Source organism: Lytechinus pictus, chromosome 3 (assembly GCF_037042905.1).
Source record: "Lytechinus pictus isolate F3 Inbred chromosome 3, Lp3.0, whole genome shotgun sequence".
Lineage (NCBI taxonomy): Eukaryota > Metazoa > Echinodermata > Echinoidea > Temnopleuroida > Toxopneustidae > Lytechinus > Lytechinus pictus.
The window spans coordinates 23,311,701-23,339,037 of NC_087247.1; the positions used below are offsets into that span (position 1 = coordinate 23,311,701).

Genomic DNA, 27,337 nt, shown 5'->3' on the forward strand with positions numbered 1-27,337 from the left:
GCTGGCCAAAAAAAACGGGGAAGAGGAGAAAGGAAGAGAAACGTAGTGGGAATGAAGAAATTATTGTTCATTATAATGTTATATTATAATAATGTTATGTTATAATACATCAGAAACATTTTTTCATAACTTTATTTTGCTCAGGCCTAGATGTCTTCATTGTTCCCGGCACTCGCATTGTCTGTTTAACGTTTTTAAGTCAATATACACCAAATATATTTCCTCGCACTTCGACTTATTATTGTTTTATGTACATTGTAGTGACGTATGGTTCTTTTTCATGACTACTTAAAGTGATTGCCCCATTTTAAGGTGTTAATATAAAACATTTCCTGTCCGTGCTTACGTTTGCACTAGTAGATTGGTGAGATATGTCTGCTCTTCATGAATTCCTAAATATCAGTCCTTAAAATGTCCCTTTTTCTGATCTGAATATAAAAAAAATTCAGCTCGCGCTTCGCGCTCGCATCATTTGTTTAGTGAAATGCGTATCGTATGGTCTTACTGAATTCTTACAAACAGGCCTTAGAATGCCTCTCTTCAGGTCTGAATATCCTAAATTTTCAGCTCGCGCTTTGCGTTCGCAATATTTGATGAGTAAGATGCATATTATCATGATTACAATGACTACAAAAAGTGCTTCATGTGTTTAGATGTAGCAAAATCAGCAAGCGCTTTGCACTCGCATTAGATGACTATGGGGAGATATGTATACTCTTAATGGATTCCTAAAATATAGTCCTTAACATGTCCTTGTTTGGGGTCAATATTTACAAAAATTCAGCTCGCGCTTCGCGCTCGCATTGTTTGTTTAGCGAGACAGGTATGTATCATGATTACAAAAATTTGCTTATAATGTCCTTTTTTGGTCTGCATATCCAATATTTTCAGCTCGCGCTTCGCGCTCGCATTATTTGAGCAGTGAGATACATATCCGTTTAATGGCACTGTCCTTAAAATGTCCCTATTAGGTCAGCATACCTGGCAACTGAGCTCACTAAGTGACTCAAAAATTTTGCTGGTGCCCCCCCCCCCCAATGTCGTGACTCACGGTACGCCACTGCAAGAACACCATGCATATCAACCACTCCCAAATGTCCTAACTTGTGATTTAAGTGGGGGTAATGTTGAAAGATCCCCATCCACAAGAACATTTGTGTCAATCATCCCCCCCCAACCAAGAATACCGATCGACACCCATGATATTGATTGATTGAATGATTTTATTAGGCAAGTCACCAAATCATGTATTATGTACAGAAGCGTTAAAAATAACAGACTTGCACAGGATAACGCGCGAAATTTCAAAAGCTTATTTTAGTGGGGTCCTCAACATAAATCAACATTATGAAGGCCAATATAGTTCATTTATCCTTTTATGTTGCATTTGTGAAGATATACTTTATCATTTTATTTGTTTCATTATTTTCTGTATGTGAACATATTCGCTTTCTATTGATATACAGCAGAAAAGAAAAACAAACCAACGAACTATGGCAGAAGTTGGATATTCGATACTTTAGTCCTAAAGCTGGGTCACGTCGCGACGTTCGGATGGTTATTTAAAGGCAGGCCCAATACGCAATTGATGCACATTATATTTTTGTAAAAATTCAAGCACTGAAAAAACCCAAACAAAACACGAGTGCACACGCATGCAGGTACAAATAATGCTTCAAGCATTTTTTTTATAGCATTATCATTTATTCCCTGCATGGTAAAAGAGAGCAGTGCATTATGCCCTCCAATGCAAAAATACCGTAGCGGGGAATCGAACCCCGTACTTTCTTGTTTTTACCTTATGGCCCGTTCAGCCATGGCACCGCAACACACACATACCCACACCCACACGCACACCCTTTATACACATATTCACACATTCTATACACTCTTAAAACAAATAAGTCAAATTGACTAAACCAGTAGTCAGCTGGGTGCAACTGATACGGCAATCACTGATAGTCACATTTCTGACAAATATTCTAAGCAGAAATGACTATGTTCTAGTAAAATACGACTAGAAAGAAAATAATCAAATATGACTTGAATAACAGATGCACCCAGCTGACCCTATTAGATAGTCATTTTTTTTACTAATTTGTTTTAAGAGTGTATTGCCCTTTCCAGAGGGGGATCCACGGCGCCCTCCCTACCTCTCAACTCGTCCTTCCTTCATTCCCCACAAAGAAGTACATTTATATGGAGAAATACATCGGTCTTTGTATATTTTTCCTAAAACAATTTATTTGGAAATATTTTTTTCAAGAAAGATGTGATAGAAGTGATCACTCCTAATTAAATAAAAATGCCAACCTCATACATATAACAAATTAAGAAGCCATAATCCCCACATCTATAATCAAATATTTCAATCTCTCAATGATTTTCTCTTATCCATATTCTATTCATAAAAATGCATTAAGTGATTCTTTTAATGAACGGTAACATTTTCCAAAATCCGGTATACAGTCTCTCATATTCGTTGGACCCTACGAGCGGAGCTGGAAAGATCTGACAGAATCACGGATTAAATGACATGAAGGACTTGCCCCTATCTTTACTCTGCTCAATTAGGCTAACTTCTATAAGGTACAAAGGCGGTATGGATTTAAACCTGTCCGAGGAGCTGAATAAACATGATTGTATTATTCCAAACCTGACATTTTAACAAGTTTGTATTTGTGATAGATTTGCCGCAAGATACACTTACAAGATGATTATTAAAGTTTCAATCAAAACGTGTTCCACCATTACGAAGGTTAATTAAACCATTCTAGAAATATACGTAAGATCTAATGATTTTTAACAAAATACTGAAAAAACATCTTATCATAACCCCAACCCATTATATCAACTCGTTTCTTGCAACAACAAATATGTATTACTTGGAAATGAAATTATTTGGTATTCACCGCGGTTCGATCATTATCAAAGAGAATATCATTCATGCAAATTACATATCTTTTATACAACGTGTAGAAGTTAAAGCAAAGTATAAATTCTTTCCACAATGTCCACGATTTCCATAATATTTATAACTATTTTTATATTTACTATTTCACAAAAATCTGAATTAATTCATTTGTTTCTTTCTATATTCGCACATGCAATAGCCTCACCGCCTGAATTTTCTTTTCTGTTCTTTTTTTTACCTGGCTTTCATCTTCACTTAAAGTATACTTTTATATCTCTGTTGATAACATTATCCTGGAGAATTTCATTTCCTCTGTTACTGTCTTATGTCATTTGGTATAATTGCATACAGTTTATAATGTAATATATGTAATTTATATAACATCGTTGTAGAAGAAATGTCTTCGTAATGTGAGCAAACGAATATCCACAGGGTGGAAAATAAAATGAAATCGAATTGTATATAAAAAATTCCTACATGATACAAGATAACACAAAACAAAACACATAATCATTTAAGACAAAAATGCGTTCTGTGCATCTTTGTACAAACATTTTTCTAACAATAAAATATTATTGTTCACCATTTACTCACTGCAAATGAAGAAGTCTATGAAATATACTGAACGAAATAACTATTCAATACAAACGCCCCTCTTATTCAATTACATAAGTTATTTTTGTCTTTCCTCCGAACTAGAAAACTATTTGTCACGAAAATTTGATTCGGAATTCTGACTTCGGCTTCAAGTTTAAATCTCTCGTCAGTGTTGAGTATAATTTATAAAACAGTGCATTGGTCGTCAGTTAATTGAAAATAAGGTTAAAAAAAATCAAAAATTAAATGTTTCAAAGTAATCCATAATAGTGATTTTGGATGGAGCATTGATACATAATGCTAAGAACTGCAATGTTATTTTTTGCAGACCGTTATAAATCATCACGTCCGAGGACAGAAGAAGGATCATATATTTTGATGACGCCACCAACCAATGTGACACATCCAGTAACTAACACTTCGATGTGGTTCCCGCCATCGAAATTATCATCGGATTTTGGCGCCAAGGTCATCAGCTTCTGAGGGATATCGTGTGTACCACCTGCAAGCCACTGAAGAGCAGTTGAAATCGACGGGAATTCCTTGATGATAGGCTTCTTCTGATTGGTGGGATCTTTCATTGCACGGACATACTCAAAACTCATTCGAGTTTGATGAGTGTTGATAAGCTCTTCTTGGGGTGTGCGTCGATAAGTCGGGTTTTTGAAGCGAATGGCTATAGAAATTGGGGGCGGGGAGAATATTATCAATATTTTCAAAGAAAGAACTAATGAATTTAACAAAAATTATGACCTATTTTTCAAGTGATAATATTATTTTTTCGCCTCAAAAATTCATAATGGATAATTCTCTGTACTTCCTATTTACGCTTTCCTGAATCCGCCCCATTGGATTTGATAGACTGTACTTAATTGCCAAATTCTATTGACGATTTCTCAAGTGATTTATTTATTCATTCATTTAATTTGTTTATTTGAAGAGCTTGATTCCAAAAGGAGCTAAATCCACTTTTGACCAAAATTTATTTTTTGATACAAATATATGTATCTTAGACGTGGTAATCAAATGCAACATATCACAACATATCACATTTGAACCAAAAAATGGAAAGGTTGGTAAAAATTGATTGCAAATTTGAGATTTGTTCCAAAAGGCGCTAAATCCCAAACAGTTTAGTTCCAAAAGGAGCTAAATCCACTATGTGGTTATTTAAAATTTGTTATTTTGCCTATTTTAAATGAAGTTATGCATTCAATTTTGTAGGTACATGTTTTGGATACAAGTTCACACCATCAGTGCAAATTTTGCTGAAAATGACATAATTTTACCATTTTTATGAATATTTTTGGATTTAGCTCCTTTTGGAATTAGATATCGAAAAGTCACCGTCCTTAGAGAAGATGACAAAATCTCTTTTGTGTGTGTGTGTGTATTTTTTGTTGGATAAACATCAGAAAAGATGTGAAATGTACTCTGCTAGCCATATTTATGTGTTTTGTGTGCAATTTCCATTATCAAACATGTCTAAATTGGCAAAAAATGACATTTTACTAGGGTTTTGTTCCAAAAGGAGCTAGATCCATGAATCCATGAAAAATTTATAATGAATGCTAGATTTTTGAAATCATGGTTTAATTAATCTAAGACGGTAGTACTATCATCTATATCAAAACAAAACAGCAGTAGCTTAGGGAAAGTGGTGAATTAAAAAACCTTGATTTAAAGAAAAATACCATAAGTGGATTTAGCTCCTTGTGGAACAAATCTCTTCATTTATTAATTTTGTCCATTTACTGGCTTATTTATTTCATTCTATTTAGAGAGGGTAACCCTGTCAGTAATCAAACTATTGTTTATCGCGCTTAGAAGATTATAGTCTCACAAACAAAATGAATTGAATGAAAATAGTATTCTCAAATCGTAAACAATTCTAGTAAATTACTCACGATGTGCCTCGTCATGTTCGCCATATGTCATCCAACTTGGAGTAAACAAAACTGCATCAAAATCGATCCCCTGTAGAAAGAAACGCATGAAGAGATTATCATTTTTAAGTTGTTTTTATTTAAATCACTCAACACACCATTATTTCTAGGTAACATAATACAAATAAAGTAGATATGATGGCTGCTGCAACATTCATTCACTGGGCGTTGTGGCGTGCGCCTGTAATCCAAGCTATGTGAGGAAGTTACAAATTGATGCAGAGGTTCGAGCCCTGGGGAGTGTTTCATCAACATTTTCATCCGACAAGTTGTCAGATCTGACATCTTTCTCTGATGTTGATTGGCTGAGAGGTACTGTTACTATGGTAACTGTCGGATAAAATGGGACTTGTCGGATAAAACGTCCGACAAGTCCTTTCATGAAACGCTCCCCAGGTCACGCCTTTCGGATGGTGCCGTTAAAGGTCGGTCCCAGACGTAAATAATCATATCTGATTGATACACGTCTGACAAAACTCAAATACACACACACACACACATTCATTTGAATTTTATCGTATAGCAAATATATATACATATATTCATTAATTCTGTCTTATCAATTGGGCGGGCGTGAGTTAGTTGCGAAGATTTAACCTTCCTGTCATTTTATGTAATGGTATACACTCTAAAGGTTTTCATTTGGCCAAACTAACCAATGCATTGGTAAATATGTGTTTGGCGGATTGAAAGGGTAAAAATGAATTGTAATCAGTTATTCAAAATGCATTATTACCAAAAGCTGAGTAAGAATTTCAGGCGTCTGTTGTTTGGGCCTCATGGAAAACATAAGGACACGGGTTACACGACCATCGATCCCCTCCCTCTGAGTACCAGCTTTAGACAGAAACCATTTCGCACAGGAAGCCATACTTTTGACCGTGTGAGCAACATCACAGTAGAACGTGATCTGATTTTTTCGTACAATCTGACATCTACCATATAAGGAACATTCCTTGAGAGCTGCAAAGGGGACGAATATTTTTTTTTTAATTTCACTTTATTGATTTTTATTTAGTACATACCAAACCAACAAAACTCATACAATTTCACAAATGCTGACAAAGTTTGGCGAATAGATTGCTTTGATTGCACAATATCCGGGATTATTATATTCCATTGGATTTGATTGATTTTGTTGTCAAGATCAAATGTAGAGCTCACTTCAAAAAGGGGTTAGGTCCATTTTTCATCAAATTTGATTTTTATGTCTCAATGTAAAGCTATATAAGATGATACCAAAGAAAAGTTGAAATTCCATTAAAAAGTGAACATGACAAAGAAAAACCACTTTTTTTCAAAAGGGGTTAGGTCCATTTCAGTTTAGTTGCAAAAGGGGTTAGGTCCACACATAATTTTTTTGGAAAAGAACATCTTTAAAAAATATGAAGACAGGTAGATTTCTTTTAAACAATTTTATGTTCTCATATAGTAGGGTATCATGAAAATTCAGTTTCGCATAAGAATATTGCAATATGAGAGAATTAAAAAAAAATGATTTTCTTTGAGTGGACCTAAACCCTTTTGCAACAAAACTCTTCTGAAGAGCTCATTTGTCAAAAGGGGTTAGATCCACTTTTCATAAATTCTATTGTTTTCTGTCTCTAAACCTCTAAATTTTTAGTCGCTCTGATGATATCAAAGAAAATTTGAAATTCAAATGAAAAAAAGGGATGAAAGTGGCAAAGAAAAATCACTTTTTTAATGAAAAGAGATTGGATTCATTTCAGTTTGCTTGCAAAAGGGGTTAGGTCCACAATGATAATTTTTGAAAAAATATATAGAAAAAAAATTGAAGACAGGTAGATTTCTTTTATACCCGATTTTATGTTCACATGTTAGGGTAGTACATCATGACAATTTAGTTTCTCATAAGAATATTGCAATAAGTGAGAATAAAAAACATGTTTTTTCTCAAAATGGTCCAAAGTGGACCTGACCCCTTTTGCAACTAAACTCTTCAAATACACAAATTATGTCGCATCTTTCTATAGAATATATTTGCAGTAACTCAAGGATCTGTAATGGGCACATAAGTGCATAAGTTCTTACACCAATGATCTTAAACGTCTTTGGTATATGATCACAGTGATTATTGCTTCCATTTAATTCGAAGAGTGTTTTCGTGACACATTCTAAAAATGAGAGGCCAGAAAGGGGTAAATCAATTTTTAAAAAGGCCAAGGAGTGACAGCATGTTTAGGCCCTAATAATGGTTGAAAAGTTGTCATTCCTCGGTCCTTTTCCATCTTTTTCGCCTTTTGTGTTTTCAGAGTGTACGTTAAAAAGGAAGTGATCCCGAAGAAGAAACATTGATTTGAAGTCATATATACCGGACCAAATGTATGTATGTATATATATATATATATATACATATCATTCCAAACCTTTTTTGAACTGATCAGGTAAGATGAAAGGCCTTGCGAAAGGTATCTTGTCAACTATGATATCACCATTAACATCAATGGATGTCTTGGATGCTGGATAGATCTCCTGCTTAGTAGCTAAACACAGATGAAAAAAAAACAGAAAAAAATAATCTATAGAGATACATGGATATTCCAATTGTTAAACCAGTTATATTATATTGGACCCTTATACATGTATGTGTATAATGCGTCAAATTTCTCGTGTTATCGCGGAAAATGTCAAGCTGGCTCTCCAGTCTTTTAAGAGTTAGGTTATCTATTGGTTTTGAAGATATTGTTTATAATAGTCTGTACGACATGTTGTTCAATAATTCAATTCGATATTGTAAACAATAATTTGTTTGCATTTCATTCAATAACATTATTTTTAAACGAATTTTAAGGATTTAAGTCTTCCAATGATAATATCAATGTTTGGCTTATGTAACATACCATCGAATGTGAATCGGTGTGGATCTCGTTCTTCAATCCAATGTCGTGCTAGCTGGATAGCAATGCTGGCGTTGATGAGCTGATGACCGCCCTCAGGACCGACTTCGATGGGAGATCCACCGAAATCGTGCTCGGACAACGAAGGACAAATCTTCAAAATTGCCTGAGGAAGAATATTTTACAGTGATTTTGCAGTGGCTAGGGAATGATATGTGGTTAATCAGGTGACGGTTTATAAAAATCGTTTAAACAATGAAGAGCACAATCGTATCACTCGGTAAAAGGAGTATATTTTTATAATACAATATTTTCACGATCCTATAAGAACTGATGTGAACATGATACTCATACATATTGGCTCAATTTTGTTTAATTCAAGGAAATTTTGAGGTATGGATGATGGAAGGGAAGCATTGCAAAAAGGATTACCACTTTTATTTTTTGCCAATATATATTTTCATAATTGCAAGTGTTTCTATGTAATTGTTGATACACTGATTACAATGATTTTCCATTTATAAACGATTACGAATCAATCTTACACATACCAAACTCATGAAATTTGCATCTTCGGCTTTCTTTTTGAGTAAAATCAAATAAGTAGCATACCTTGATCATATAATAAGAAGATTCATAAATAGAAATATTTTCTTTTAAAATTATGTCCTTTTAAGTATATAGAAACAATAAATATTCATTCGTTTTGTTGATATACAATGTAACTAGTTTTCCCAAAACCAATTGTGTTTCCTACAATTTCTTTCATTGTCAAATGAACATAACGGTTGGGGTAGGGGCTCTAGCTAACATTATTCTTAGTCAAATTTAATTTTGCAAAACGTGTTTACTTTTTTGACTTACCCCGAACTCTGCTGCTCTTTCAGCCATTACTTTGAGCGGTCCCGGTTGCTGGCAGACTGTGAATAAGGGACGTCCTTTCTGTTGACAAAAATATTTTCATTTATTACTTCATTTATTTTATTCCACTTTTACAGACTATACACTCATGAATGTTTGTTCAAAATGTTTTCTAGACATGATGTATATTCGTACATTAATCGATGCCTTAACAATTCGGTATGCTCATTTTTGTTTAAAAAGGGCATTGTGTAAATTTCCTGTATAAAAAATTATGACATTGATATATTTCCATATAGGTAAGGTTGATCGGATTAATCGCAACTTTTTTGTAAGACAGGTCCCAGGTTTGTATACACAAGAAGGCGTGTGCACCTGTATACTTGGCAATAGCTTCGGTATCAATATAGAAAATCACACTCAACTCATTCTTCGAAAATAATGAACTATTAATTTAGGCCTTTGTAATCAATGTTAACAAAAAAAGAATAGTCAATGAATTCATACTCTTGCTAGTCCTGACTTGTGCCAAGCAATGCTCTCCAATGAATCCCCAAGTTTTCCAAGATGATCCAAGTCAAGGGTTGTGATACCAACGCAAGATGGTGAACTGTTAAGAAACATAATTTTTACAGATTTATATTGTAATATACAGAATCATTCGTTATATTGTTTAAACTGAAAATTTTCTGCTACTCTTTAAAAATTTGATAAAAAATAGATGAAAAGGTTATCATACTTCAATCCCTCAATATTATAATTTTGATTCATCTGATTGTATTTCATTATCATCATATGTTTACTTTATCAGTACAAGTTTGATATTTTGTATTTTTATTAATGACATGTGTAATTTGAAATTGCATGTACATTCTAAAATGTCTCTTTATGCTGATGATACCGCCATTTTTAATCACGGTGAATCAATTAAGGAGGTACAAAAGTATTTGCAAGATGATTTTGATTCAATAAGTAAATGGCTAGACTTAAATAATATGCATTTACACCCGCAAAAAACAAAAGCCATGGTATTTGGTCAAAAGTTGAGGGGTGCTCATTTGTCAGTGAAATTCAGGAACATACAATTAGAAAATGTAAAAAAGATTAAATACTTAGGTGTCATGCTTGATCCGGGCTTGACTTGGTGCGAACATATTACTAATATCGTTTGTAAAATATCTCGGGCAATAGGTTGTGTAAGGCGGATTAAGCACTTACTGTCCTTTGATATTATGAAGAAGCTGTACTTTTCTATGATTTTACCTTACATTGATTACTGTATTACATCTTGGGGAAGCAGTGCAAAAATACATTTAGATAAGATACAAAAACTTCAAAATAAATATGCCAGAATGCTTTTGAAAAAAGATTATAATACATCACAAATTTCTTTGTTGCAGTCACTGAAGTGGCAATCAGTAGATCAGCGTATAGAATATCAGTATTGTGTTCTTGTATATAAAATAGTGAATGATTTAGTTCCAAATTATTTAAAACCTTTAGTATGTAAACGGCCCGTGAAATACAGGACACGGTATTCTTTACGATGCCCCCTTCAGCTTCCCAAAGCTAGAATTGAACATAAAAGAAAATCTTTCGCATATGTCGGACCCAAATTATTTAATGCACTTCCTTCAAATTTACAAGTTTGTACCTCCTTGTTAGTTTTTAAAAATTATGCAAAGCCTTTCATACGATTTGATAAAGAGCGAAATGATATTCCATTGATTTACAATGCTATGTATGTTTAAATTGTCACTTCCCACTCTATATTTTGCTGTTAATTGTTTCTAATGTTAGATATTTTGTATTTTGTATTTTTGATGTTGTTTGTTGTTGTTGTTCATAGTTATCTTGACATGTATTTTAAACTGCAGGGCGCCTTTGTAAAGCAGTTTTAAGAACTGAACAGGCCTACCCTGCAGTATAAAATAAATAAAACAAAATAAATAAATAAATAAATAAATAAGTTGTTTTAACTTTATATCTCATTGTGAATATACTTAGGAACTGCCTCGAAAGAAGAGAGAAACGGTGGGGTGGGGTGGAGGTATAGCACTAATCGTTAGCAATCATTACGTCGATTGTGATGACCCCCTCCCCCTGTTTTTGGTCAACGTTGACCAGTTATTTTTACACAAAGTTCGAGGAATATACGCAAACCCATCCCAAAAAATAAGACAGAAATGAAAACGACGTAACATTAACCAATTGCAATCATTGATGTGAACTATAAGGATCTAAACGATTAACGATTTGCCATCAATAACAATTTGTTATCATTATCTAGATTCTGTTAATATTTGAAAAAAAGTTTCTTGGCTGAAATGCACATTAAAAAAATAATCACGTTCGCTATTCGTCTTATTGCGAATTGAGTATAGTGAAGGCATTTTTAATACCTGAAAATATTGGTACAATCCGTTTCACCACCAACAAAGACCTCAACGATTCCAACATCAACCTGTAAAAAGATTGAAATGAAAAACAGTTTGGCCACTAAATTCGTCATCCCCTAATTAATCAAAGAGGGAAATATTTAATAATATAATACCTTGGTATATGTTTCTTTTCCCTTCTTATTCTTCTTTTGCAATTAATATGATGGACATATGGTCCAGATCTTTGTATTGTCTTCTGACAAACTTTACTTTTAAAATTTATTAATGTCTTTCAAAGTCGCTTTCATTATAAAAACTTATTATAATTCATGACAATACAATGTTGATATTAGCGCCATGCATGAATAATTAACGAATATCAGCTGATACTGAAGAAAAATTGCACTTCAGAGACAACTTTTAGAATCTCGTTTCAAACATAAGAAATAGTAGGTAATGGTTGTGAAGTTTATCTGGGCTTTGGGATATTATACCTTAGGCTTTATAATGTATCAATTAGATTCATTTAAACAAACTTCAATCGAACTCCACTTTCGTCAAGAGTGTATAAGGTGATATGATTCTTATATGCCGCCTATTCCAGTCAGTTGAAAGACTACATACCTTTTCTTGGAGAAAGATGTGAATGCATAATACGGTGAGATACTGAATAAGATTTGGTTGTTTAAAGGTTGTCCCTTCGTCATCTGTGTTTTCTGTCTCCTCAAGTCTTTTTAGGATTGTTAACCCATATTCTGCAAATGTCCGTTGACTCAAGACTGTGCCTCCGATACGAATGCGCTCTCTTATTTCGAGGAGCGTTGGAGAACTTTGAAAAGGAGGAAAAGTGGTTTAAAATCTTAATGTAGACCTCTAACTCTTCAAAAAAGATATGTTAACCTTGTTAAATATCATATTTATTGCCAGACATAGCAACAATAAATGTATGCAAACTGCTTTCCAAAGAAACTGTAGTTACTGCAATAACAAGTTATCTATACCTGTTTTTAGAAGGAAAACCTCCACGCTTAATCATAAAAAGAAAAGAAACCTCCAAAATTTTCAATCGCTTAGGAAACAGATGCGATTTGTACAACCGTGAATAATAATCAACAATGAACTGTTGATCTCTTTGAGTTAGAAAGGCCGATATCATGAAAGTAAAAGAGACAATAATGATGTTTTGTTACCTTAACAGACCGGTTTTGTATCCACATGTTTCAAGAATGTTCTCCACATAAGAACAAGTCGATCCTTTTCCTTTAGTCCCAGTAACATGAATGATAGAAAGACTGTCAATTAGGTTTTTCTGCGTTGGGAAGAATATAATAATCATCATTAATGTGATGAAGGCTTAAATTCATCGAAGGAATTCTTTTAGGGCTGCAATTGAATGATTATATATTTAGTGTGATCAATGATAGATGTGAGACCTCTAAAACTATTCAGCGTATAATGAACAGGTAACAAAGCTTTAGTTTAGATAACTTTGGTCAAGCAAAGGACTGAATAGCAAACCAATTCAATTCATCAAAATTGATTCCCACCTGTTTATTTTATTAATGTGTTCGCATAGAACTATTACAAATTCAATCAATGTTTTGTTGATTGAAACGAAAATCAAATAAAAATTTAGTGGGAATGGATTATTTTCTTTCATAGTAAAAGTGTTTCAAAATGCATTAATCTGATTAAATCGATTGATTTAAATTAAAACATGTAAATAAAAAAATTGGATCCAATTTACATGTGTCAGATAATTTAAATTTGAACTCATTATAAAAAAAAACAATAATTGATTACTCTAAGCATCTCACATCCTACATCATTCAATCGGGAAGAATGAAATTTGATCACTTTTGATTAGACATCCACAGAACTTTTTTTAAACATTTTTTTCTTGGAATTTCATACTATACGTCATTTTGGTTTGCACCATAAGTATTATTGCATTAACAATGCCAATCGTAAGTTTGAGCACAGCTGTAAAATATACCAATTTCTCACAAGTCGGCCGCAATTCAATCAGTTTCAGTAATGGAAAGCCCGACGCTTACTATTATCGATTATTTTCCTATCCGACTTTTTTTTCTGGAAACGTAATTTATATTTATTGTTATTTTTGAAATATACATGCACACAGGTCATCTACTCAATGTTCATTGTATTTCATAATTGACTTTATTTGAGTCAATACTCTCTGTGTTATGTGACAAGCTTATGTATTGATTGTACATTGCATGGGTATACCACAGGGAGGGACAACAGGTATTAGTCACCCCTGTGATTTTCCATGTAATATAAACGAAATAAAGAAGAAAGAATAATACAACACACCCTATTTCAGTTGAGAGAGAAATGTGATATTATAATTAGGTGCTATCACGATGGCACCACCCCTGTGGCATAAATTACATAATGTATTTAATGTGATTTATTCATTAAAAATGAACTTGAACTTGAAAAACGTGATGACGTCTTATAAATATTGTAATTGGTTGCGATTTGAAGCCAGTATAGGGATGTCATTCCGAACGCAAGCAAGGCAATGGAGCAGAATTTTGATTTGAGCATTTTCTAGCATTATTTTGATCTTCAAATAAAAATGTTCAAATTAAATGCAAATTGTAATAAAAAAATTAATCGTCTAGTCGGATTACACTTACTGCAACATTCTGAACATTCTGGTATCAAAGTGAAACATAGATATTAACCTTTGCAGCTGACACTTTCAGGGGGGTATATTACCTTTAGAGCAAGAGGCAACCACGCAAGAATTTCACCGCACAAAATAATTTCAATCACAATTAAGTATTGGGTGATTTGGGGAATGATATTAATGGGGGGGGGGGGGCTGATATTTTGCTATTATAACAAATTACATTTTTGATGCATTTTAAAGCTCTTCTAAATGTTAAGAACATTGTTGTTTCCATAAACAAATATATGCGTATTTCAGAAACCGAACACACGACACTCTGCACATATCAGCCCTAAAGACCCCAAAGACCCAGAACCCATGAAGAAAGCTTAAGGCCGTAAGCTTGGATTAAATTGTGGTTCATCAACGTCAAGTCGTCTTGTCATTTTTTCGCCTATATATATACACAACAAAAAAAGTAAGTCCCCCCTAAATCAAATTGCTGTAACTTTTGAACGGAATTGTTTTGAGATATGATATTTCGTAGGTGGTTTTCTACACTCATTAAGCAAATCCTAGGGAAAGATGAGATTGATCAGTTGAGTCATGCATGAGTAATTAAAGATTTAATTAAAAATGACAATTTTTGAAAGTCACAAGAGTCATTTTTCAGATTGTGCAAATACAAAGTTGGGCAAAAGTTGTTGTTAGGTGAATTTTATGGTGTTAATGCTGTTTTATATCCATCACTTAGCCACTCCACACACAATTTTGATATCGTATATGTTCATGGTTGAGTGAGCACAATATTTCAGGCGTCGCAGAAGCGGGTGGGGGGGGGGGGGGCTTGGGGCCCCCACTTTTTTCCTAAAACATTTGAAAAAATGTAAAAATTATTACGATTGTGATTTTTTGCATGGTCAGCCCCCCCCCCCCCCCCACTTTTGGCTCAGCCCCTCCCCCACACTTTGAAAACCGTTCCGCGGCCCATGTATTGTGACGTATCATCATAGGGTTTTTTGTAGTATCCTCTACAACCTGTTAGGTCATATTAAAATTTGAAAATGTTGGTGGCTCCCCAGATTATAGGCCCCTCCCCCATTTTTAAATTCTGGATCCACCCCTGATTTGTCCATAAATTAAACTGATCATGAGAAATTGTTAGGAAAAGAATACATTTATGCAGTAAAAAGAGTATTCATTCCTAAGTTTTCGAATGTGCTCGCTCAACCATGAAAATGTTAAAAGTTCGGAAAGTGTGTGGTGAAAGAAATGATGGATGATAAAAACAATAGCAATTAAAGTCACATTTGAAACCGAATTTGCCCCCAATATTCACCTTATTACCCTTTAAAATGAGTCTGTGACATTGAAAATACCCATTTTCCCAATTTGATGCGTGCTCACTCATCCATAAATAAACAAATCGATTTCATTTTTGCACAGAATTCTGCCCATAGGTTGATAAACATGACTGCCAAATGACATTGCTAAAGACAGCCTTGATAAAAAGTTCCACCATATTGAATAAGGGGTTACTTATTCTTAAACATATGCACCCATAATGTACACAAGTCTATGAGAGAGGAAGTCAAAATTTTAACAAATATGAAATAAGGGTTTGTTTCATGGCCCGGGGGGGCCAGTTCCATTCACGAGTGGATACCATGCGCGACCATGGGGTCTCGAAAAGCACCCTAAACACGTAATTTCCATATTCTGAAAATGCACCCCTTAACAAGTATTGGCGTGTGAAACCCTACCCTTAACAAGTATTGGAAACAAAACGATACCCTTGGCAAATATTCCCTGAAATGAACCCCTAAACAAGTACATGAATGTTTTATTGTTACGGGTCTTTCGGTCGTCGGCTTTACCTAATTTGGTTTAGTACGACCGCATCTTCTACATCTCGCGAAAATTGGACTCTAAACACGAAGTGTTGGGGCAAAAAGGACATCCTTTATAAAACATTTTAATTTTGTTTTATCATCTCCGCAAATTCGACCCTAAACACGTAATTGTCCTAGCGAAATAGATACCCTTTTTTCATTATTTTTGTGTTTTTGACACCCTTATCACGTTACGTACGTAACGTGCCCTATCGTGAAAAGGACATCCTTTTTACGTGTTTTTTTGGTCGCGCATGGTATCCACTCGTCAATGTAAGTGGCCCCCCCGGGTTTCATGGACGGTTTTTGTTACTCCTGCCAACAGTTATTTCATGAAACTTCGCACACGGCTTCAGAGTAACACTATCCAAAAGGCGCGCACACCAAAATAACAATTCGATACGGCCCAGAGTGGGGCCAAGGCCTTGAACTTTCTTCTCATTTGCATAATTTTCGAATATTGTGTGCTCACTGATGCATTAAACATCGGGATTTTCATAAAAATCAAATCAAATGAACCATGCAATGAGGTTTGTGACAGATATCCATAGTTACAAATTGCATTTTTTCCAATAACGTTAAAAAGAGCTAATCACATTCCACATGTTCATTCAAGCGTTAATGTTTAATTAAACGCCTTTGAATCATTGAAACATGTTAATTGGTCATGAACATAACGAAAAAGTTGATAAAGGATCAGTTTCAGTTACCAAAATGAAACAATACTTGCCTATGATATTTGAAAATCGTATTTTTTGTTTTCAATAAATGTTCATTGAACCGTGAAACGATGAATATTGTTGAAGATACTCTTCCCAAAAATAACTGTCATCATATTCTATCATTTTTATTGATAAAAATGTGTAAAAAATCCAATTATGGCAAATTTGGACTTGTGTTTATTCAACCGTGAAATTTAGCCAAAAAGTTGTATCGTCTTTTAGAAAGTACCTTTTACAAGCCTTCTGATTATTTTTCATGATGAGAATGTGGAATCACTTCCAGTAAAATGGAATCAAAGTCATGATATTTGGCTTGTGACTTTTGAAAAGTGACATTTTTGCCTTCTGACGGTGCTCACTGAAGCATGACGTAAAATACGTCCATAACATTTACTCAGATGGTAGCTTATAAAATTACCTACACGCTCATGTAAAAATATATCAAAAACTCGCATTGGTTCGGAAATTATTGATGTTTGTTCAAGGGGGGACTTACTTTTTTTGTTGTGTATATATTAGAAAAAAAAGGACCCATCAACCATCGGTCACTTGGCAGTTAAGTTTTTTTTAATGCCATCCAGGAAGTGAGAGAGAGAGAGAGAGAGAGAGAGAGGGGGGGAGAGACATGTAATTTGTAAAAGTACACAAAGAAGAAGAATGCCCTTTAAACCAATTCTAACCCTGTCTCGCCCCTTGCGTGCACAGGTACCATCACATTATTCTGAATCTTATGAGGCGCCGAATGTACCATTATTATATAGAACAATTATTTGTTATATAATCATTATTTATTAAATAATAACTATTATTTATATATAATTTACATTTTATTTGTAAATAACTACTATTATATAAAATATCATTTCTAATTATTTATATATAATTCCAAGTAATACTTCATTATTTGTAAATAATAATAGTTCGACATTCCATTATTTATAAATAATGATTATTTGTTTTTCATTATTTATAAATAATGATTATTTGTTTTTCATTATTTATAAATAATGATTATTTGTTTTTCATTATTTATAAATAATGATTATTTGTTTTTCATTATTTATAAATAATGATTATTTGTTTTTCATTATTTATAAATAATGATTATTTGTTTTTCATTATTTACAAATAATGATTATTTGTTTTTCATTATTTATAAATAATTTGTTGAGTTTTCCATTATTTATAAATAATGATTATTTGTTAAATAATGAAAACGTCTACTTCATTATTTATAAATAATTTTTTCGAGTGCACCATTATTCTCATTATTTATAAATAATCATTATTTAATGTTCGAGTTTTCCATTATTTATAAATAAAGATTATTTGTTAAATAATGAAATATCTACTTCATTATTTATAAATAATAATTTTGTTTCAATATCCCATTATTTATAAATAATCATTATTTATAAACAATTTTTACAGTTTGCCATTATATACAAATAATCATTATTTATATACAAATAACCATTATTTATTAAATAATGCCATTATTTATTAAATAATGCCATTATTTATTAAATAATGCCATTATTTATTAAATAATGGAAAACTCGCTATAACATGCAAATGTGGGACCGCCCATGATATGAATATTCATGATGCGATTTCCTTTTTCGTGATTTTTCTTCACAGATTTTTGTCCATTTCCTCTTCATAATGACATTTCTTGAAGCAATTTTCTAGGGATATGGTCTGATTGTAATATTCTTCATTTTCTATATAACTTCGTCTTCGTAGAAATATCAAAAAGTGTAATTTTATACGATTTTTCCTACAGTTCACAATCCCCATAGGCGCGCGTGTACGGTAGGGACAACCGGTGAATCGACGGAGTGCTCTTCATCGAAATACTACGTTGGTTGGTCCCCGAATCCTCGATGGAAGTCGATCAAGTGCATATGAGCTGAGAGAGTGAAATATCAGTGTACTTGCACAGGCCCTTCTACTTTTTATAAATATTTCTTGTTGCTTTTTTTGTTAAGTTAATTTTTCCTGGTGTAGAGATAAGTTTCAGTTCTAATAATGCACTTCAAATACATTTTGGAGTGTCTGTTTGAGGCGTTTGGGGCGATTTCACCCTGGCCCCAAAATGCTCGCAACGACAATACGGGGGCATGATGACCCCTAAATTTTTAAAAACTTATTTTTCTATTGAAAATTATCACAAAATTCACCAAAAGTGTGCACGAAAGCCTTCGTATTTCACTTTTAAAACTCCGAAAAGTGCCCAAATGACAAGCTTGGTCGCTTCGCTGTGTCGCTTTCAACTTGAGAACGTTTACGCGTCTGCTTCCCCCCCCCCCCTCCTCCGAAAGAAATTCTGTATACGGCCATGCTCTAAAGAGCCTGGCACATTGATTTATGTATACTTCATTTTCATTATTTTTATCTCATTATCATCATGGCCTTACGCAGAATTTTTACCGGGGGGGGGGGGGGGGGCAGCTAGGACGCGCGTAAAGTTTCTCAAAAAAATCTTGAAAGCGAGACAGCGACGCGACCAAGCTCAAATGACAAGCTTGGTCGCTTCGCTTTCTCAAGATTTTTATGAGAAAGTTTACGCGCGTCCTGCTCCCCCCACCCCCCCCCCCGGAAAAAATTCTGCGTAAGGCCATGATGATAATGAGATAAAAATAATGAAAATGAAGTATACATAAATCAATGTGCCAGGCTCTTTAGAGCATGGCCGTATACAGAATTTCTTTCGGAGGAGGGGGGGGGGGGGAAGCAGACGCGTAAACGTTCTCAAGTTGAAAGCGACACAGCGAAGCGACCAAGCTTGTCATTTGGGCACTTTTTGGAGTTTTAAAAGTGAAATACGAAGGCTTTCGTGCACACTTTTGGTGAATTTTGTGATAATTTTCAATAGAAAAATAAGTTTTTAAAAAATTAGGGGTCATCATGCCCCCGTATTGTCGTTGCGAGCATTTTGGGGCCAGGGTGAAATCGCCCCAAACGCCTCAAACAGACACTCCAAAATGTATTTGAAGTGCATTATTAGAACTGAAACTTATTTCTACACCAGGAAAAATTAACTTAACAAAAAAAGCAACAAGAAATATTTATAAAAAGTAGAAGGGCCTGTACAAGTACACTGATATTTCACTCTCTCAGCTCATATGCACTTGATCGACTTCCATCGAGGATTCGGGCTAAATTCCGCCCGCCACTTCCGGGGACCAACCAACGTAGTATTTCGATGAAGAGCACTCCGTCGATTCACCGGTTGTCCCTACCGTACACGCGCGCCTATGGGGATTGTGAACTGTAGGAAAAATCGTATAAAATTACACTTTTTGATATTTCTACGAAGACGAAGTTATATAGAAAATGAAGAATATTACAATCAGACCATATCCCTAGAAAATTGCTTCAAGAAATGTCATTATGAAGAGGAAATGGACAAAAATTTGTGAAGAAAAATCACGAAAAAGGAAATCGCATCATGAATATTCATATCATGGGCGGTCCCACATTTGCATGTTATAGCGAGTTTTCCATTATTTAATAAATAATGGCATTATTTAATAAATAATGGCATTATTTAATAAATAATGGCATTATTTAATAAATAATGGTTATTTGTATATAAATAATGATTATTTGTATATAATGGCAAACTGTAAAAATTGTTTATAAATAATGATTATTTATAAATAATGGGATATTGAAACAAAATTATTATTTATAAATAATGAAGTAGATATTTCATTATTTAACAAATAATCTTTATTTATAAATAATGGAAAACTCGAACATTAAATAATGATTATTTATAAATAATGAGAATAATGGTGCACTCGAAAAAATTATTTATAAATAATGAAGTAGACGTTTTCATTATTTAACAAATAATCATTATTTATAAATAATGGAAAACTCAACAAATTATTTATAAATAATGAAAAACAAATAATCATTATTTATAAATAATGAAAAACAAATAATCATTATTTATAAATAATGAAAAACAAATAATCATTATTTATAAATAATGAAAAACAAATAATCATTATTTATAAATAATGAAAAACAAATAATCATTATTTATAAATAATGAAAAACAAATAATCATTATTTATAAATAATGGAATGTCGAACTATTATTATTTACAAATAATGAAGTATTACTTGGAATTATATATAAATAATTAGAAATGATATTTTATATAATAGTAGTTATTTACAAATAAAATGTAAATTATATATAAATAATAGTTATTATTTAATAAATAATGATTATATAACAAATAATTGTTCTATATAATATTGGTACATTCGGCGCCTCATAGAATCTCACCAACACGAGATCCACTTGATTATGTTGAAATGCTACACTAAAATTATAATTCCTTTTCACTCATGCACTCAATTTCAATTTAGTAACTCATTAAATTTTGCCCAAGAAACCAAAACTTATCTCAATAGATCATTAATTTAGCATATCACCCAAGTTCCAAAGGACTCACCTCTCCTGCCCAGCATATATCCTAATCTCTCAGGAGGGGGGAAGGGGGGGGGTGGAGACTGGAGAGGGGTGGCTAAAATGATGTTATGTTGACCTTTATCCAATCAACTACTTAACCCACTATAAAGTCCATGTCTCACCCCTATATTCTCCTGACTCCCGTGAATACGCTGCTCATATCCACATGATAAAGTTAAAATCCTGTACTAAAAATTACAATTCATGTGCACTTGTGCGTCAAATTTCAATTGAATAATTCATGAAATTTGCCCAAACTACCAAAATTGAACACGATTGATCATTAATTTATCAGAACACCCTCAACTTTGCAAGTTCCAAAGGACTCGCCTCTCAAAAACTGAAAAAAATGAAAGGCTAATTCCTGCCCAGCCTAATTTTCATACCCTTTGTTTAAGTGGGTACTGCTCATGCACTCAAGCATGAAAAGTTTTCCAACTTGTTGGTGTCATCGCGGAACCCAGGGAAATATTAAGCAAAATAAAAAAGTTATTGAGTTTGTGGAAGCAAAGAGATTTGACCATATTAGGGCAAATTCATCTTCTAAAAACTTAAGCATTTTCAAAACTGCATGATTTATGTCTCATCTTTGATTATGGTCCCGAAGTGGACTTATGTGGAAATAGAAAGAATCACATTCGAATTTATTTGGAATGGATAAGATAAAATAAAAAGAAACACAATGTATAAAAACTATGAGAATGGAGGTTTACGAGTAACAAATTTTGAAGTTTTTATTAAAGTACAAAGTGTAATGTGGATGAAAAGATTAATATATTGTAACAATCAAATGAAATGGAAAACGCTGTTCAATAGTTTATGTAAAGCAATTGGTGGTGTGTTCATTTTTCAATGTAATTATAATACCGCTAAGATCAAAGCAAAGTTACCAACATTCTATGTTGAAATGTTAAGAGCTTTGCAAGGAATTGAAGAATGTAGGAAAAATGAGAATGATTGTGTTTCAAACAGACATGTATGGATTGATAGCAAAATGGTATTTGATATAAAACTTTATACTCAACATATTTAAACTTATTCGTTTGATTGATGGAAATGACCACTTAAGGCCAGTATCTTACTTTTCAAACCGCGGGTTGGACTCTAATGACATTTTAAAAATATATGGTATTATGATGCTCTGCCAATTGGATGGAAACGTTCATTCAGGCTTAATCAATTACAAAGTAATCAGTCCCATGACGACCATATATATGTCTTTGGAACTATTAGGAAAAAATGTAACTCTAGACAAGATCTGTTCAAAGCAGTTATATAGATATTTTATTAACGGTTCAAAAAAGACGGATGACATGCATAAAATCAATCGCATTTTTTCAGGTTTAACAGTAAAAAACACGAGACCTCGTTTTTCTACTGTGCATTGTAAACTTAGGGAATTTCAGTTTAAAAAGCTGCACGGGGTTATTTCCACAAATAATAAACTTCATACAATAGGTTATATTTCATCTAACAAATGTTCGTTTTGTTACCAAGAAGTTGAAACTCTTGATCACTTATTAAAAAGTTGCCCGAATGTTCAAGCACTTTGGAAAAATATTGGACATAAATATCAGGGGCCGCGGAACGGTTTTCAAAGTGGGGGGGGGGGGGGGGGGGGGGCTGAGCCAAAAGTGGGGGGCTGACCATGCAAAAATCACAATCGTATGGTAATTTTTACATTTTTGTACATGGTTTTGGAAAAAAGTGGGGGGAGGCTGAAGCCCCCAGCACCCCCCCCCCCCCGCTTCCGCGGCCCCTGAATTTAAGGTTAAAAGAATTGGAGAATCTCTCCATGGAAGACACTTTGTTAGGGATTGATGGAAGTTCAAGTAGGATAAAATGTTTAAATATAGTAATTTTAATAGTTGAAAAAGGGATTTTTTCTTCAAGGCAGGAAGCTGTTTTGCCACCTGTTAGAATCATAATAAAACATTGTTGAAAATATAGGGAAAAGGAATATAAGATTGCACAAGAGAGGAATACCTTGGTAATACATCTCCAGAAATGGGAACAGGGTGATTTAGAGTAACGAATAGATGCGTATATTTCATTTTTATTATTACTTTGTTTCTTTTCCAAGTATGTACATGTATTAAACAATGTTTTGTAATATTAGTCTTATGTAATTATGTAATTTTCAGTAAGTGTAATCAAATGTTACCTTTAATAATTATTGGCAATATTTATTTCGTCTTGTAATGTTTTGTGATACATGTATGATATGTTTGATTATGAATATATTTAAATAAAAAAAAAATGTTTAAAAAACTATGCAGGTTCAACACGAATGTTTGCCTTGATCATTTGCCATTGCCGAATTGCTGGTAATTTGCCCTCTCACTATCATGGAAGAAGAGGATGACATTCCGTCACCGTTGTCTCGCCGCCGTCGTCGTAGTAGTAGTCGTCATAGCCATGTAGTAGTTAATGTAGTTATACATTTATTATTGTTATTGTTATTATTATTATTATCATATTTTTATCATGATTATTAGTAGTAGTATACTTTATCCGTTTTGAATCTGTTATAAGATTGTTAATTATAAATTGCATAGTTTGTTTTCAATATCATTATCATTACTAACATGCTGTACTTCGTTTTGTACTATTGTTATCATTCTTGTCTTATCATTATTATTACTGCTTACTAAATTAATTCTGGCTATTAAACGCCACTGCAAAACATGTTCGGATTTAATTCATAATGATTGCTCTCTGTACATGAAGGGCCGTGTAGCCACTGAACAGTTGCATGCGGTGGGTGTGGGGAGACTCGCCAGTGTCTAACCAGCGACGTGTGTAGACTCTTCACTAGTCGCTTTGTAGCTATTTTTGCGGAGATTGCCTTCGCCAGGGTGTAAAACGGAAACGCGCCCCCCGGCTACGGCCCTGCCCCTTCTCCACCAAAGGTGTATTAGCTCTCGCAATATCCGCTCTTAAAAACGTATTGTTATATTGCTTCTCTACTCGCTGTATCTCGGTGTACATTTTGGGTTTCGTATTTGCATCATGAATTAAATCAAATGAGAGAGATTGAATGAAGCATTATACTGTGATAAGTTCGAATAGAGCATCGATAATCGTGTTTTTTCTGGGTTGCATTGTATACATGTTAAATGTGAAAAAGCAAAATAGTTCCCAAAATATAAAGCATGAGATGCATAAAGACGGACTGCTTAAACGACGATTAAGATCGAGTTCGAAAAATTCCCGGGGAAAATTCCCGGGGGGCAACTGATTAAATCAGTCTCCTGATTATTGAATTAAATTAATGATAAAAATTAAATATGATAAGGATGAAATAAAACTTACTCCAATCCCAATTCTATTCAGGTATACCAAGACGTCTTTATTGAATCTCCCAAACGTGCGGTCCTCAAACTCTCCAGCACCCTGGCAATAGATCTCAGCTTTTTTCTGCCAAAGCTGCCCAAAAAAGAAAGAAATTTATGAAAATGCAATTTGGGGAAGTAAATCAGGAGGATATATCGGGCAGAGGGCCGTTGGACAAACTGTGTTGGCTATATTTCTCTAGTAATTAAGGGACTTAAAATAAGGACTCAAAGTCCGAATATCGTTTATAAGATGAACATCGTTTCGAAAGTAGGGTCTTTCACCCGGGGGGGGGGGGGGCACTTAATCCATTCACGAGTGGATACCATGCGCGACCATGGGGTCTCGAAAAGCACCCTAAACACGTAATTTCCATATTCTGAAAATGCACCCCTTAACAAGTATTGGCGTGTGAAACCCTACCCTTAACAAGTATTGAAAACAAAACGATATTTTTGGCAAATATTCCCTGAAATGAACCCCTAAACAAGTACAGGAATGTTTTATTGTTACGGGTCCTTCGGTCGTCGGCTTTACCTTATTTGGTTTAGTACGACCCCACCTTTTACACCTCGCGCAAATTGGACTCTAAACACGAAGTGTTAGGGCAAAAAGGACATCCTTTATTAAACAATTTAATTTTGTTTTATCATCCCCGCAAATTCGACCCTAAACACGTAATTGTCCTAGCGAAATAGATACCCTTTTTTCATTATTTTTGTGTTTTTGACACCTTTATCACGTTACGTACGTAACGTGCCCTATCGTGAAAAAGACATCCTTTTTACGTGTTTTTTTTGGTCGCGCATGGTATCCACTCGTCAATGTAAGTGGCCCCCCCGGGGTCTTTCATTTATATTGTTTCTAACTCGTCAGTTGTTCCCTTTCTTATACCGGATGTCCATGACAAATATTGACTGATGACTATTGATCATGACTGATATTTATTGACTCATTTAGCTTGTTACAGCTTTTTGTTCTCTGATTGAAAATTTTCACATGAAATCTTAATTATCTGTTCATGCATTTACAAAAAAAAAAACCTGCATGATATCCAAACTTTGATGGATAGAAGAACGATGTAAAACATAACATAATTATGGCAATTGACATCATATACGATTTATCCTCCTTTTTTTCTTGACAAGAAATCATCAAAACAAAATCTGGTGAAAATGTAGTAACTTTATGGAGTATTTAAAAAAGAGCGAATTTAGAGAAAGTGTAGAGTAGAAATGTGTTTTACAATGGGTTTGAAGCAATCAATGATTACTTGAGCTTGGTTTGGGCATGATTTTTAGAACACTTAATAACTGGTTAAAATGCAATACTTAATTCTCATTTACCCTAATTAGTCTTTCTAATGGTACGTAATTATATATACATTTTAAAATGTTTTTTTTTTGTATTGGGGCGGGGTGTAGAGAACATTTAAAAAAAGTTGTAAATATCCTGAAATGGATGAATCCCAATAGCAGAAATTACCATACCTAAATAAGAAAGTTTCCATTTTGTTGAAAAAAAAAATCATTATATATTTTCAAATTATCGACAATTATTGTTTATTAATGAGACAAGAATCTGATTTACCTGATAAAGATGCTCATCTGAGAAGATGTCCCAAGTTTGATCTTCCATTGTGAGTAAAGTCGTTGGACAAAGACGAATACAGTCAAATTAAGACTATTAAAAAGAATAGAGCGATACTATGTCCCACAATTACACATCGAAGACACAACACTTCTTCAATTGGATACTGCAGTAAGGAAAGAGCATGTATTCTGCGAACCAGTCCTGACACCCATTTTATACCATTTTCTGAATGCTCGCGCATGCGCTTTAGTCCACGAATTAATCACGCCGCATCATAGATTTTTTAAATTCAATTTGAAATGTACATATTAAAATACTAGCATATGAGGGTCGTATTACATATCCGATGTCGCCAACCCCATGTACAACTGGATAAAATAGCTTGGTGTGTAATTTAAGAGACCTGTTGCAAACAGAGTTGTAATGAAACGCAAATTAAAAAAAATCGAACCGAACTTTTTTTTTCAATCAATCAATCAATTAGAATCGTGCATTTGTAACTTCTCGTTATTTCAATGAAGGCTTTACTGTAGTATGCCCAAGGGCATATTTCCAAAATTGACACTCATTATGTAAACCCCATCGTCGAGTCAGATCCCAGGGTCGGATCCAGCATTGTCCATTAAGGGTATAGTGTTTTTAGATTTTTTCATCCAAGCTTCCCCCCCCCCCCCCTCTGGCAGCTGGAAGGGCTTTCTATTACTTTTATCGTTTTGATGTTCTGACCCCAAAGTATGATAGTTTAAATACGTTTTGGGTAATGAATGAACATGATAAAAATGATACATATCCCACTAAAAAACATTTTGAGCGCGAAGCGCGGGTGGAATTTATAAATATTAATTTCTTACATTTCATGCAAAATAGAAAGGGGATGGGGTAACTGTACACGTTTTATATTATCATGCATAAGGCAAATAAATTTTATCCGGATGTAATTTGCATAAGTGTGATTATTCCTCCAGGTGTTTGACAAAACATACAAGCAAAATTATTCAATAAAGATAAATCCCAATACTCAATATCAGACTTTATTATCAAGTGGATAGTGTATCGGGGTTGCACTCTCAGAGCCATCTGTTTTGCGTCTAGTGTCGCGAT

General features: G+C 33.8%; 1 protein-coding gene across 1 annotated transcript; it reads right to left on the reverse strand.

Moving 5' to 3' along the window:
* Positions 1 to 2,226: 2,226 nt before the first annotated feature.
* On the reverse strand, positions 2,227 to 26,910 carry LOC129257595 (folylpolyglutamate synthase, mitochondrial-like). Its single transcript, XM_054895963.2, has 12 exons — positions 26,234 to 26,910; positions 24,623 to 24,736; positions 12,748 to 12,866; positions 12,182 to 12,386; positions 11,579 to 11,640; positions 9,684 to 9,786; positions 9,180 to 9,257; positions 8,319 to 8,481; positions 7,845 to 7,961; positions 6,194 to 6,420; positions 5,419 to 5,488; positions 2,227 to 4,187 (listed from the first exon to the last, which is right to left on the reverse strand). Exons 1-12 carry the CDS (start codon positions 26,279 to 26,281, stop codon positions 3,844 to 3,846), a joined length of 1,650 nt encoding a protein of 549 aa, XP_054751938.2. The 5' UTR covers positions 26,282 to 26,910; the 3' UTR covers positions 2,227 to 3,843.
* Between the last annotated feature and the right edge of the window lie 427 nt (positions 26,911 to 27,337).

What these genes read in the sequence shown, in the direction of transcription:
- LOC129257595 (XM_054895963.2), bottom strand. Translation starts at nt 26,281, where the DNA reads ATGGAAGATCAAACTTGGGACATCTTCTCAGATGAGCATCTTTATCAG. An exon ending in TGAATAGAATTGGGATTGGA is followed by an intron (nt 12,867 to 24,622) that starts GTAAGTTTTATT and finishes TTCCCAACGCAG; the next exon opens with AAAAACCTAATTGACAGTCT. An exon ending in GATTGTACCAATATTTTCAG is followed by an intron (nt 9,787 to 11,578) that starts GTATTAAAAATG and finishes GTTTCTTAACAG; the next exon opens with TTCACCATCTTGCGTTGGTA.